This window comes from Trifolium pratense, linkage group LG5 (assembly GCF_020283565.1).
Source record: "Trifolium pratense cultivar HEN17-A07 linkage group LG5, ARS_RC_1.1, whole genome shotgun sequence".
Lineage (NCBI taxonomy): Eukaryota > Viridiplantae > Streptophyta > Magnoliopsida > Fabales > Fabaceae > Trifolium > Trifolium pratense.
In genome coordinates this window covers 26,651,065-26,664,699 of record NC_060063.1, presented here as the reverse complement: position 1 = coordinate 26,664,699, position 13,635 = coordinate 26,651,065, and the positions used below count along the sequence as shown (strand labels likewise).

At 33.6% G+C, this 13,635-nt stretch overlaps 1 protein-coding gene across 5 annotated transcripts; it reads left to right on the top strand.

The window, feature by feature from the left end:
• Positions 1-335: 335 nt before the first annotated feature.
• On the top strand, positions 336-5,474 carry LOC123883600 (BAG family molecular chaperone regulator 6). 5 transcript variants are annotated; one of them, XM_045932455.1, is made up of 5 exons: positions 336-639; positions 1,538-3,462; positions 3,553-4,237; positions 4,310-4,374; positions 4,453-5,474. In XM_045932455.1, exons 2-5 carry the CDS (start codon positions 1,594-1,596, stop codon positions 5,335-5,337), a joined length of 3,504 nt encoding a protein of 1,167 aa, XP_045788411.1. In that variant the 5' UTR covers positions 336-639; positions 1,538-1,593; the 3' UTR covers positions 5,338-5,474. The 5 variants fall into 5 exon arrangements, with proteins under 5 accessions (XP_045788411.1, XP_045788409.1, XP_045788410.1 ...); XM_045932453.1 differs by having other exon boundaries at positions 4,310-5,474; XM_045932454.1 differs by having other exon boundaries at positions 3,553-4,374.
• The last annotated feature ends 8,161 nt before the right edge of the window (positions 5,475-13,635 follow it).

Sequence of the window (13,635 nt, the reverse complement as noted above, 5' to 3'; positions counted from 1 at the left end):
TTTCCTTGATTTAAATTTACTATATTGTACCTTTCTTTTTTCTTGGAATGAAATGCATCTTTTGGAAAGTAAGAGTATATTACAAATAACAATATGCCATTAGGTTTGCTCGGTGAGAGGTTTGTGTAGTACGTTATAAGTTCTGGTTTCGATCCCCAGCTCATTGTAAACAAAAAAATATTAGAAATAACAGTATTAATTAGTTTAAATGTAGTTAATTTTTGCTTATAATAGTGACCAAAATTGACTGGAGGGCGGAGGGAGTATGGCCTATATATAACACGTGGCAGGATATGTAGGGCATATATAAGCTGTTACGAAAAATCTAGAGGGAATCAGATTGATCATAAATAAGTATAGACAACGCGAGAAGCATCTCGAAGACAAAGAATCTTGTCTAACCGTTTCTTTCTTTCTATAATTAGTCAATACTTTCCCACATATATAGTACATGTTCTCTTTACACATTTCATTCCTCAACAAAATATAACGACAAAGCTTACAACTAAAGCACACAACAAACAACACTTTTATTTCATCTCTTCTTGGGTTTGTGGTTCGATTTTGCATCGATAACTTTTCATTTGGATTGTGTGGAGAACAACTAGTTGGGTGGATATTTTTCTATACTTTTCTTATGTAAGTCATTATTTTCCTCTCTAGTTATTACAATTAATTATCATTTTTCTTATGTATATTAGCTCTCTTTTAATGATTTTGTGTTTGATGACATGATGTATGAAAAATTGTTTATGTAGAATTTGTGTGTGGTGTGAGTGTCTCACTCTCTCTAGACTGAATTAATACACCTTTTTTGTATTTATCAACTAATCATGGAAATAGAAAATTGATTAAATTTAATGTTAATTAAGCATAATTTGACAACTATTACACTAGTCCATTGATAGTTGATAGACATTGATCCTATATTTGTATAACTATTTCTTATAACATTGTTTTGTCGTAGTTAGTGGACATGTTATTCAATAAATGTAAAAAGTGAATTATCTCTTATAAAAAGGGGCTAGAGGGATATTTATACTGATTTCAGACAAATTTATTACTTCAACAATTTTTTTTTAATATCCGCGATTTTTTGTAAAGCACTTATATTAATGAACCGTTGGAGTAATGAGAAACTTGTAAGAGAATTAAGGTGTTTGATTTTAACTTCCAAGTGTTTGCTTCATATTGTTTGGATTAGAATCTAGAGGTAAAATTTGTGCTTATTGTATGTGTCTTATAGCGTTGTAGCTAAGAGAGTAGCTTTTGATTCATTGTAAAACTAATGTATCTGGACAATATTATAGTCTAGATACATTAGCTTTACAATGAATCTAGAAAGTCAAACTTCTCTTATAATAAGGACCAGAGGGAGTATTGAGAAATTCGTTCAGCACACATGTGAAATTCTTCAAAACAATCTATGTTTGTTATGATTTATAATTTGTTGTGATCAATTATTGAGATTAATCACACTATATTTGTTAAAATTGATATCAATCTTGTTCTTATGGTGCTTTTTTGGAATATGCAGAGTTTGTGCATTACTCCTAAGTTACCAATTAAGTTACCAATCATTAAGTATCAATCATGTTTCCTGCATACAGAAACATGGACTCATACCCCTTTCACAGAAACCATATGCCAACCCCTCATTATTATCATCCTGCCATGGAACCTGTTCCTCCTCAAATGACCGAATCACCCTTCCCTTATGAACATCCTTGGCCTTATGCAGGCAGTTATGCACCACATTTCTGCTATGACCATAACAACTTTCCTGGTTACTATAGTCAAAGACCTTGTTATCCTCATGTTCCTCATACTCCTGCTTATTCTGGAGGTTGTCCTTTATATGGTGAACCATTTTCTGCTCCTTATTATCCACAATCACATTATAGCATGCAGCTTCCACGATATGAATACGATAAATATATGCCGAGGGAGCATCATTGCTGCGGTTGTTCTAATCATATGTGCAACCAAAAGGAAGATAAAACTGTGAAGATTGAGGAGCAAGAACCTAATCTTGGTAAGAAAGAGAATGATGCCATGGTTCCGATTCAGTTTAGAAATATTCCATACCCTTTGGTTTGGATTCCACCAGAATATTATGGTGACAAACAACCGAAAAATCCTACTAAAGCTGAGGTGGATGAGCATGAAGATAAAGTGGCACGTGATAAAAAACTTACCTGTGCGGACAATGTGAATGCTGATGTGAAGCCAGCATTTGAGCCAAGATTATGGAACGGATGGTTTCCCTTCGATGTAAAAGGTTCGCCGAATGTGTTACGCGATGGAGATGGAATAAGACACCTTAAGAAAGAAACTGGTGATAATGTGAAGGAATCAGAAAATGGAAGAATGGATCAGAAACATCAGAGTGAACAACAAAAGAGATCTGAATTTCCATTTCCTTTCATTTGGTTGCCTTATATCAATAAGCAGGAGGAAGATGGAAGAACAAACAATCATGAGAGCAATTCCACAACGGAACGTGTTGAGGAGGTACCTCATACTTTCAAATCTTTTCCAGTGAAGTCTTCTATGGATGAAGGTGTTACAGAAAGGACCAAATCAACTGATGTTGAGTCCAAAGATAGAAGTGCCTCTGATGTTACAGAAAAAGTGAGTAACCAGAGAAATATTCCTGTGAAGCAGATCGAGCCGAATCATGTGAAAAATGACTCGAACGTAAGTGAAAAGAGAGAAATTAATGTTTCTGAAGAGAATGCAACAAAGAAAGACTCTCACTCAAGCAAAAGACGATCAACATCTCCGCCTAAGCGAACCAAGCTACCTCCTGTTTGTCTAAGAGTTGATCCACTACCAAGGAAGAAAAATAGCAATGGGAGTTCAAGGTCTCCAAGTCCACCTGCTTCAAAAGAACACTCAAAAGCTATAGCTTGTGAAACAAAAACCACTCCTTCGGACAACATGGAAGATAAGACCAAGCGGAGTTCGAATATTCAAAATGTGCCCCCAAAGGCTGGTGAGGAAGTTATGCCAAAGGTGAAAACTATTGAGGTGTCCCAAAATATTCCTTTAGACAACATGACAGACAAGGCCGAGGTGAGCTCGAATATTCAAAATGTGCCAAAGACTGGCGAGGAAGTTACGCCAAAGGTGAAAACTATTGAGGTACCCGAATACATGACTAATGAAAACAAGTGTGCAAGCACAACAACTAATGAAGGTTGTAAAAAAGAAAGAAAAGTTTTGTTGGAAGCAGATGCCGCTGTTTTGATACAAGCTATTTATCGCGGACATCTAGTGAGAAAATGGGAGTCCTTGAAGAAATTGAAGCAGATAGCTGAAGTTAGTAAGGAAGTTACTCATGTTAGAGACTGTGTCAAAGCTTTTGAAGGCTCTTCTGATTTTCAAAATAATGGCAAGCAAAAGATTGCAATTGGAGAGACCATAATGAGACTATTGCTGAAGTTGGATACCATACAGGTACATGATAGCTAACAAATTTTACTCAGTATATGATTTTTCTTCTTTCTTTAATATTATATTAACATTATTCAATATATGAATTTTCAGGGTTTGCATCCAAGTTTGAGGGAAATCAGAAAGTCTCTGGCTAGAGAGCTTGTGACCTTGCAGGAAAGGCTTGATTCTATAATGGCTGATAAGTATCCTCCGCAGCAGATACAAGATTTGGATGCTAAGGAATCTGTCAAAGTCTCTCCAATGAGTTTTCAGAATGGAGAACATAATCAAGAGCATGAAGAAAAAATAACGACATCACATGAAGATTCATCTGAAATTATAAATGATGGGAAACATGACGATCGATTCTACATGGAGGATAATGATGGTGGAAGTGAACCTTTGCCTCACGTTGATCCTGCATCAATTGAAGGATCAGCGCCTACTGTGTTACCGAATCCATCAGTTAATGAGGATATTAGCCAAGTGGTTGCTGATGTGTCATTGGATTCAACAAGTAAGATTTCGGACAAAGCGGACGGAGAATGCAAATTGAAATCAGAGGTCACTGACCTACCTCAAGAGGTTGGCAAACTGGATATGAATGGTTTGGAAGAATTGCCTGTGGGAGTTATTGACGAAAATGTCATCGGTAATTCAGCAAGTGAAGGGTTAGATTCTGATGCACATGCAATGACGGTGCTACCGGTGGGAGTGCTCGATGAAGACATGACTACATCTGACGAGACTAATACCTCAGATATTGGAGCAATGAAGGAGTTACCGGTGGGAGTACTTAATGAATACGCGGCCAAATCTGAAGAGACTAATACCTCTGATGTGCATGAAATGAAGGTGCTACCGGTGGGTGTGCTCGACGAAGACGCGGCTAAATCTGAAGAGACTAATACCTCTGATATGCATGCAATGGAGGTGCTACCAGTGGGAGTGCTCGATGAAGACGTGGCTAAATCTGAAGAGACTAATACCTCTGATATGCATGCAATGGAGGTGCTACCGGTGGGTCTGCTCGACGAAGATGCTGATATGGGCGCTAATATGGATGCAATGAAGATGCTACCAGTGGGAGTGCTGGATGAAGACAGGGGTAAATCTGTAGAGACTAATACCGCTGATATGCATGCTTTGAAGGTGCTACCAGTGGGCCTGCTTGATGAAGACGCGGCTACATCTGGAGAGATTAATACCTCTGATATGGATGCAATGAAGGTGCTACCGGTGGGAGTGCTCGATGAAGACGCGGATACATGTGAAGAGACTAATACCTCTGAAATTGAAGTACAAGCCGAAAATGAGGTATTGAATGAAGAACTCCCAGTAGGACTGGTTGATGAGGATGCAGAGAAATCTGAAGCAGAAAAATCTGAATATAATACAAAAGAACCTCAACTAGAGAAGTCATTGGTTGAAGAAAAAGAAGAGGTGAAGTCAACTGAGGAATCAGATGGTTGGGTAAAGATTGAATTGCAGAAAGAAGATGATGAGCTCAAAGTGGATGCACCTATGGATAAAGAGGAATCAGGAACTGGAAATGATACTAAGTTATCATCTCTAGAAAGTATTGATCATGGCAATGAAGAAGCATGCTCGGAAGGAAAAAATGTAGCTAACACGTTGAATGAGAAGCTTGCACAGCAAGAAACAAAAGTCGATGCTGGTGACATGAAATTATTGGAAGAGAATGAGAAACTAAGAAAGTTAATGAAGGAGTTGCTTGAAGCTGGGAATGAACAGTTAAGTGTAATATCAAATTTGACTGGGAGAGTGAAAGATTTGGAGAAGAAATTAGCTAAAACTAAGAGGAGTAAGAAAGTGAGGACAAAGAGACATAAACCAGTAACTCCAAAAATGCATTGTTCAAACTCTTCTGAGTAATCAAGTGAATGTGGATTTTGTATGTAACTGTGACAAGTGGTATGAGCCTTGTAACGATAATGATGTATAATTGTAATGTTTGTGATATGAATAAATGAATGTTAGTTTACATTTATGTATATCATGATTTTGTTTGATATATTTGTTTCCTTTCCTAATTAGTGGATGAATTCTAGTAATTTAAAAGTAATGTTATATGATCATGCTAATTTCAGGACACTTTTGAGTTACATTATCTAATCTTTATAGTTATAGTAGTTAAATATCATTGAAAAATGAACTCATGACTATAAAATTGGAATTTTACACTAAACTGAATAACTGATATTAGTTCAGAGGGTACATGATAATAACACTTTTACAATGTATAATAACTTTGTCAATTACTTGTAACCTAAGAAACATAGTTACAACTAACTAACCAACTAAAACTACTTCCTAATTATAGGGAATACAGTTATCAACTTCAACCAACTACTTAGGTGTTTGCTTGTTACACAAGTAGACTACTTAATCATCAATTAATTGATAATACCATAACCAATACAACTCCTTATTATCAATTAACTACATAATTCATACCCAGTTTCATCTTCAAACCTTCAAATGAATTGTCTTCAAAGTTTTTTTAATAAATATGCAAGTTGCACAGTTGTCTTGATATGATGCAAATCTAGCTTACCATTATTCACTTGATCTCTTAGGAAATGATATTTGGTTTCTAATATGTTTGCTCCAACCATTAGCAACTGGATGTTTGGTTAACTCAATAGTTGATTTTCTATTCAATAGAAATCTAACTCTGTCATACTTTCTCAGACTCAATTCCTGCATAAGCAAGCTCAACCATTGAGCTTGACAAGTTGCTATAGAAGCTGCTATATACTCAGTTTCACACGATAATAATGCCACCACAGATTCATTCATTGAACACCAAGAGAAGTGTACATTACCATATATAAACACAAAGGCGCTGTAGTACTCCTCCTGTCGTTTATGTCACCACTCCAATTTGAGTTATAGTCGCCATACATTTCAGGTTCTATCTTATATATCATGACTAGTTGCATACAAAATTCCAAGTCCTTCAGTTCCTTTTACATACCTAAAGATTCTTTTGGAAGATATTATGTGAGATGTCATAGGCTTATCCATGAATCTTCTGATCAAACCTACACCATATGCAATGTCAGGCTTAGTATGTTGCATATTGAACCTTTTCAATATATCTCTTGCATACGTTCTTTGATTTACAAACACTCATTCTGTGGATATCATAATTTCAATTCCAAGGAAATATGACAAAACTCCTAAGTCTGACATTTCAAAATTCTTCAACATACACTACTTGAACCATTCAATTTCAGTTACTATCATATCATCCACATATAAGCATACAATCAACTTGTGATTATTGTCAGAATTTCTAAAGTATATGCCATGCTCATTTATACACTTTACAAATTTTTGACTGATAAGAAAATTATCAATTTTCTCGTTCCATGCTCTAGATACCTGCTTGAAGCCACAGAAAGAGCTTTTCTCAGCTTGTGCACAAAACCTTTTTTGCCTTTTACTTCAAAACCAAGTGGTTGGTCCACATATACTTCTTCTAACTCACCATTGAAAAATGCAGACTTTACATCTGAATGAAACATTTTCTAGCCTTTCCAGCCAAGGTTTTAAATTTCAGTCCGCATCCGGTATTGCTGATGCGGTAGCCTCCGCAACCGCATGGCACCGCTATTGCGGTGTGATCTTAATTCACGTGTACGACCGCATCATAACCGCATCACAACCGCATCAGAAGCCGCATCAGACGTTTTCGACGATGTTCGTTCAAATTTTCTCACCAAAAAATTAAATTTATGAACTTCAAATCATAATTTGTGTCAAATCTAATGAAAAATCTTAATTTTAATGATCTCTCAACCGTGTATTTTAAGAACATTCAAATTAGTGTTTATGGAATAGACTAAGACTATACAATGGTGGATAAATAGTGTAGTTACATAGTAGTTTCATTGTATATAGCTTGTGAAATTTCAAAACGATTTCACGCCGCAACAGCCGCATTGCGCGCTGCAGCATCCGCAATGAATGCATTCGCAGCATCCGCGACCGCAACCGCATCCGCGAACGCAACCGCAATTTAAAACCTTGTTTCCAGCTAGCAACTGAAATGATCAACCTTATTGTCTCCATTCTAGCAACATGATCATATACTTCATTGTAATCTAGGCCTTGTCTTATAAACCCACTTCACATCTATGTATTTCCTATTTGAAGGCAACTCGGTCAATCGATGTATCATTCTTTTCAATGGGCTTTTTCTTCAATCATTGCATCCTTCCAATGCTTTTCCTTCAGCGCTTATTCTAAATTGGTTGGCTCAGATTTTTCCATCATAGCTAGTTGAACTAGATCATCATCATCATTTACTGTAGAGTCAGGAAATCTTACACACTCATTCAGCCTTTGAGAAGCTTGAACATTTCTAACTGGCCTTCCAGCTATACCTCCTTTATCTGTACCTCTTATTGACTACTAGATGATTCAGTGTCATTAAGATAAAATTGCTTAGTAGAGTGTTGTTACTTCATATTTTATGTCATTTGATCCACAAAATGACTTAAACTCATTTGATGTGTATTCTCAACCACCATTAGTTCTCAGCTTTCATTATGACTTCACCACATTCATTTTAAACCATCATTCTATGTCTCTCAAATACTTCATTCTTCCTAGTCCTGGCTATAAGATAAATCCACAACCTTCTAGTATATATTCAATATCACACTGGTATAGTGGTGAGGGGTTCGGGTAATATGCATGAAAACTTAGATTCGATCCTCTGTTCCATTGTAAGGAGAAAAAAAATGATACTTTTACAATAAAAATTTAATAATCCTAATAAAAGCCTCTAAAATGTTGCATTGTACACCCCAAATAATAAAAATCAAGAACACCAAATTTCGGTGGATAACTAGAAGCATCGAGCATTCGTCTTCTTTACAGGGGAATAAACATTAGAGATGCTAGAAAAATGTGGTAATATACAAGAAAACTTTTCTATGATCATGAAGTTAAGCTATAACAGCAACCATAACCGAAAATGAAATGGAAATATTTATAAAAAAAAAAATGGAAATTATGCTCATACGACGTAAAATGAAATTCCAGAAATAACTAATAATATTTTAGTGAGTCACCCTCTTTGTGACTGAGATAAGCATGTGATTCTGCAAAAATGTTATTCAAACACAATTATTATTTAACAAATATACAACAATTGATTTATAAAAAAATAAAAAAAAATATACAACAATTATACACTTTTTTATTTTTTTAATATTTTTTTACATATTTCGAATTCCATGTTGTTAGTGTAGAGAGGAGATATCATATTCTTGTCTCACAAATTAATGTTGATATAAGACACCTCTTGGCTCCAAACATGCATCAAATATCAAATGGTCTCTCTTCTTTGTCTCTCACATGCACCAAATTGTTGAAATTGGGAATCACTCTTTGTTACGTCTTTTCCATAGAAGTCAACATAGCTGAACATATATAAGTTGATCAATAATAACATAATCATGGTTATTTATGGAAAAGACTGCTAAGCATTTTTGTAAGAAAAATTAGAAGCCTCATTTTATATGCTTCTCCTTGTATCAATTTTCACTACTTTTTCGGAATTTCTTAACAGCATGTCGCAACTCACAATACATTAAGCATTGAGAAACTCATAATAAAAGAAACAAAATAATATTCCGGGTACAACTTTTATTTGATAAATACATAGGAAAGGTTTGACCAAAAACAAAATACATAGGAATGGTTTTACCATTAAAAAAAAAAACCGTAGGAAAGGTTGCATTTACGTATATAGTGCAAGTGGGAACTTAAATTTATAAGCTACAAGTAACAAATTATATAGATGCACACAATATCCACTTCTTGATATGAGGACAAAGATAAACTATTGACGTGCAACAATTGAAAAACTATTGAAAAGGACAACATGAAAATGACACGCCCTATTCTTTTCTTCTTCCTTTGCTTGTCAATACTTTTGCACATTTTCCACAAATCTATACCGGAGGTGACACTTTCTTATAATGTGAACCCGTTAAGCCAGAGTTTTAGATCCGCCACTGTGTCCACTGATAATCGAGACCTTAATGTATTGTAATTTTGCAATTTATTGTGTGTAATTGTGATGTGTTATAAGTTTGTTATTAAAATAAAAACAACTTAATTACAATTTTAATTACCAATGATGCCCTAGATATACCATTTGAAATACAATGAACTTGACATAATTACGGTGACACTGCGATTTTGTTAAATAATTTATATATGTAAAATTTTTGCCAAAATCACAATGATACATGATGAGTCTAATAAACTCACCGTAATCCAAATATGCACTTAATTCAATATGGAAAAAGTGGAGGCACCACCCTCCTCCTCCTCATCACAACCTCACCATGTTGAATTTTGATGATAAAGGCTATGATATGAATGAAAAACCATGTTGTGTAGGTAATGTATTTCAAAGTTTCCCCCCAAGTGTGATCCGGTAACAACATCAACACTAAAGAAATCAATGAGAGAGAACCAAAGATTTCCATAAGAGTGTTAATAACATGTATAGCAAACTTAAGCCTAACCCAAAATAGCAAGCAATATGCAACAAAACTAGCAATGGATACAAAAGTGGTTTTAGGATGGATTTCAAATGGGGTGGGATTTTGAGGGTGTTTTAATTGGAGAAAACCAAGAAGTACAAAATAGGTAAAAGCAACAAGGGTGTGATTGTTTTCTACAACCATAGTAAATAGTTGTACATTGTTTAGGATATTGTAAACCATGGGTCTAGGTCTCACTAAACCAACCATGTTGGATTAAAAATTTGTGGTTTTTATTGTGTCGAATAATAGAAAAAGAGATGATGAATTTAAGGTGAAGAGTTTGGTAGTTCAGTCTAAGGATATACTAGTATATGTTGGTTTATATATAAATTGACCAAGTGAGCTAATTAAGACACTATTTATTAAGCTATGACAAGGAAATATTCTATGTAGTACGTACAACGTGGCTGCCCAACAGCCTCCATGTTTTGTATAGCCAAATAAAGATACGACGTATTGGTTTTTTAAGATGAACAGTTCATGTCTCTATGAGTTCCTTAAATTAGAGCCTTTTACTTTCTTTTTTTGGTTCAAGCCTTTTACTTCTTTGAGCAATGTTATACAAACATCAAAAATCTAAACAAAAATACAATATCATATGCTTTTTACTTATAGCACGGTTATCGAAATATACAAAAAATATTAAAAAAAATTAAAAGTGTACTTTTGTTGTATTTTTGTTAAAAATATGTGTCTAAATAACATTAGTGTACTTCTTTCCATATGGTGTTAAGAATAAGATATTTACTTTTGTCGGCTCATTTTCCGCCTTACAAAATTACTAAAATATATTTGTTTGCTATCTAAGTAACGGATACCCCAAAAACATCATATTTTTATAACGTCCGCTACTTAAGTAACGGACGACATTTTTAAAAATTTCTCATTTTTATAACGTCCACCACTTAAATAGCAGAAGGATAAAACGAAAAAGATGTAGGACATGCAAGAGATTCGTAGGATGACAAAAATAAATCACTAAGAATATAAGTGTGAGTAGAGTTAGTTTATGTGAACTACGAAATGGGCTAAATAGGTGCATAATATATATGCATAATATTATTAGGATCGTTACTAAAATTTTGAGTGCCCCGAACAAAATGATAAAATAGTAATTCTTTTGTTTTGTTTAAATAATCATATCAACTGAACTGTTTAATTTGGTTTAGATGTCAGTTCAGACAACAAGTGATTTCAACCCGCTCACAGTTTCTAAAATAGAAAAAAGAATTCCCTTCTGTGGGAATTTCTCATGTCTCTCGTGTGTGAGGATCCACACTATTAAATTCAACTTTTAATAATTAATCATTCTTTTTTTGGTTTATAACCCTCTGGTTTCCAGGGGAAAGCGCCCTAGTAGTCCAAAGTTCGGCCGCGAGGTAAGTAAAGTCTGGCCAAGAAATTGTTTCCCCCAAGAATCGAACCCGGGTTCTCCCGAAATTCGGCCTTTTTTATGAAGTTCATTAACCACTTGAACCCAATTACTTGGTTAATAATTAATCATTTTTACCATTTATTTTTCTAAGGAGAGGATGAGTCTCCTTAATAATTACTCCCTTCATCCCAATTTTATTGACACAGTTGACTATTTCACGCATGCCGATGCATAACTTTGACGATTAATATTTTTAATTGTATAATAGTAAAAATTATAAAATTTGATATTTTAAAAATACTCATCGAACGAATCAAACAACATTTTATATGCTAATATTTATTTTTGTTTATTAGTAGAAAAATAAGATCAAAGCAAGATGTGTGAATAGTACACAACAATCAACTGTGTCAATCAAATTGGGACATAAAAAATAATATCTTTGTATTTATCTAAATATTATTTCTCTTCGTATTTTTTTATTATAAAATCATTAATGATTCTTTTCGTTATAATAATTTGCAAATCCAATCAATTATTTTGGTGTCTCAACAAAAATGGTGTCATGAGCGCCACCCTCAAGGCCACTAGTACTGCATATTATAATGTTTTTTTTTTATCTCTTTAGGTTGTTTTTACTTTTTTGAAAACAGGTTGAGCTTCTTATTTCTACACCATTACAGTGCAACTTCTTAATCGATGTAAGTGATTCTGGTACAAACTACGTGGATAGCTTAAAACAAGAGACAAATCTTGCGGATGGGTAGGTAACAATGGTGAATAATGGATATTGTTGCAATTGTGTGGTGTAGGAACAGAGTCAAAGACGGGCGCAGATTGAGGCTATGTTGGGTTTGGTGTGGGAATTCAAGTCATTGTTTTCCCTTTTCCATTTTCTTTTTATCATATATTTAATTTGATATAAAGTCTTAAATTCGGAAGATCTCCGGTTCAAACCCCACTAGTGTTTTTTTGATAGAGATAAATATAATTAATTTTGTAAGTATTCTAAAAGTCATAAGGGTTTTTCTGCCTTGAGTTGGGACACCATCTCCCATCCTAAATTTAATTTATATGACAAAAAAACATATTGGATATAAAGTTTTCATCGCCGATGATTAAGACCTCTATCGAAAAATTTATAGTACACATAAGATAAATTTTCATCTCACAATTGATTTTTATTTTATACTCTTTGAAAAGAATCAAATTATGACTACGTACTTAAAACTCTTATTTCTTGAACTAATTCATCATTGTGTATTTGTGTATGAAATTTTACTTTGTTTGGTAAGGTGAGTTGAGAGATCTTTATCTATACTTCTAGACTTTATATATAAAATTTATATATTATAAATCTCTAAAGGGAATATAAAGTAGTTTTATTCACACACAACAAAAACTAGAATTTTCTTTTCTATTTTTTTTTCATTTAAACTCTTTTATCTATATTTATAGGATTAATTAATATGCACCTTTAAAAAATGTTTTAAGGGCGGACACTTCAAATTTTAGCAAAAACATGAATTTTATAACAATGAAAGATGGAGAAAAGATATAATATTTTTATTAAAATTTATTAAAAATATATAGTTTGGTCTATATATTTGGACCAGGTTTATATTAGACGATCCATTATTTATACGAAAAAAAATCAGATTTTACGGTATTTGTTTTAAGGAAACTGCTAACTACTCTGGGACAACAATTAAAAAAATCAAAAGCAGTATTATCATCTAAAATATTAAAAATGTTATTTTTAATATAAAATTTATTTTTTTTTTACTTCAGGTTACCGGTAAGAATGACCTTTTTTAAATAAAACTAATCATCTACCCTTTAGTTAAACTGTTTTACTAATTCTAATCTACAAGGAGTTAGTCTAAGAATAATTTCATGAATCTTTCTTCATTTTATGAATCAATCTCATTTAATGTTTTTCTTATGTGAGGATCATGTATTTAAAAAATTTATAATGCATGTGCTTATTTTTTAGAATGTAAACATGAATGTGAGAAATTAACCAATACTAAGGAATGAGATGGCAAAAATGTTCATATACGACTTTTGTGCAAAAGTCAAGTCAGTGTTTCTAGAAAAGAAAGAAAAAAATTATTGGTACCACTCTCAAGTGGACCTCATACTCATACCAGTTAAAAGGAAAAGAGAGCATGTGTGATATATATGCCTTTAAAATAAGGCTAAAGAGTATTTCGGAACATT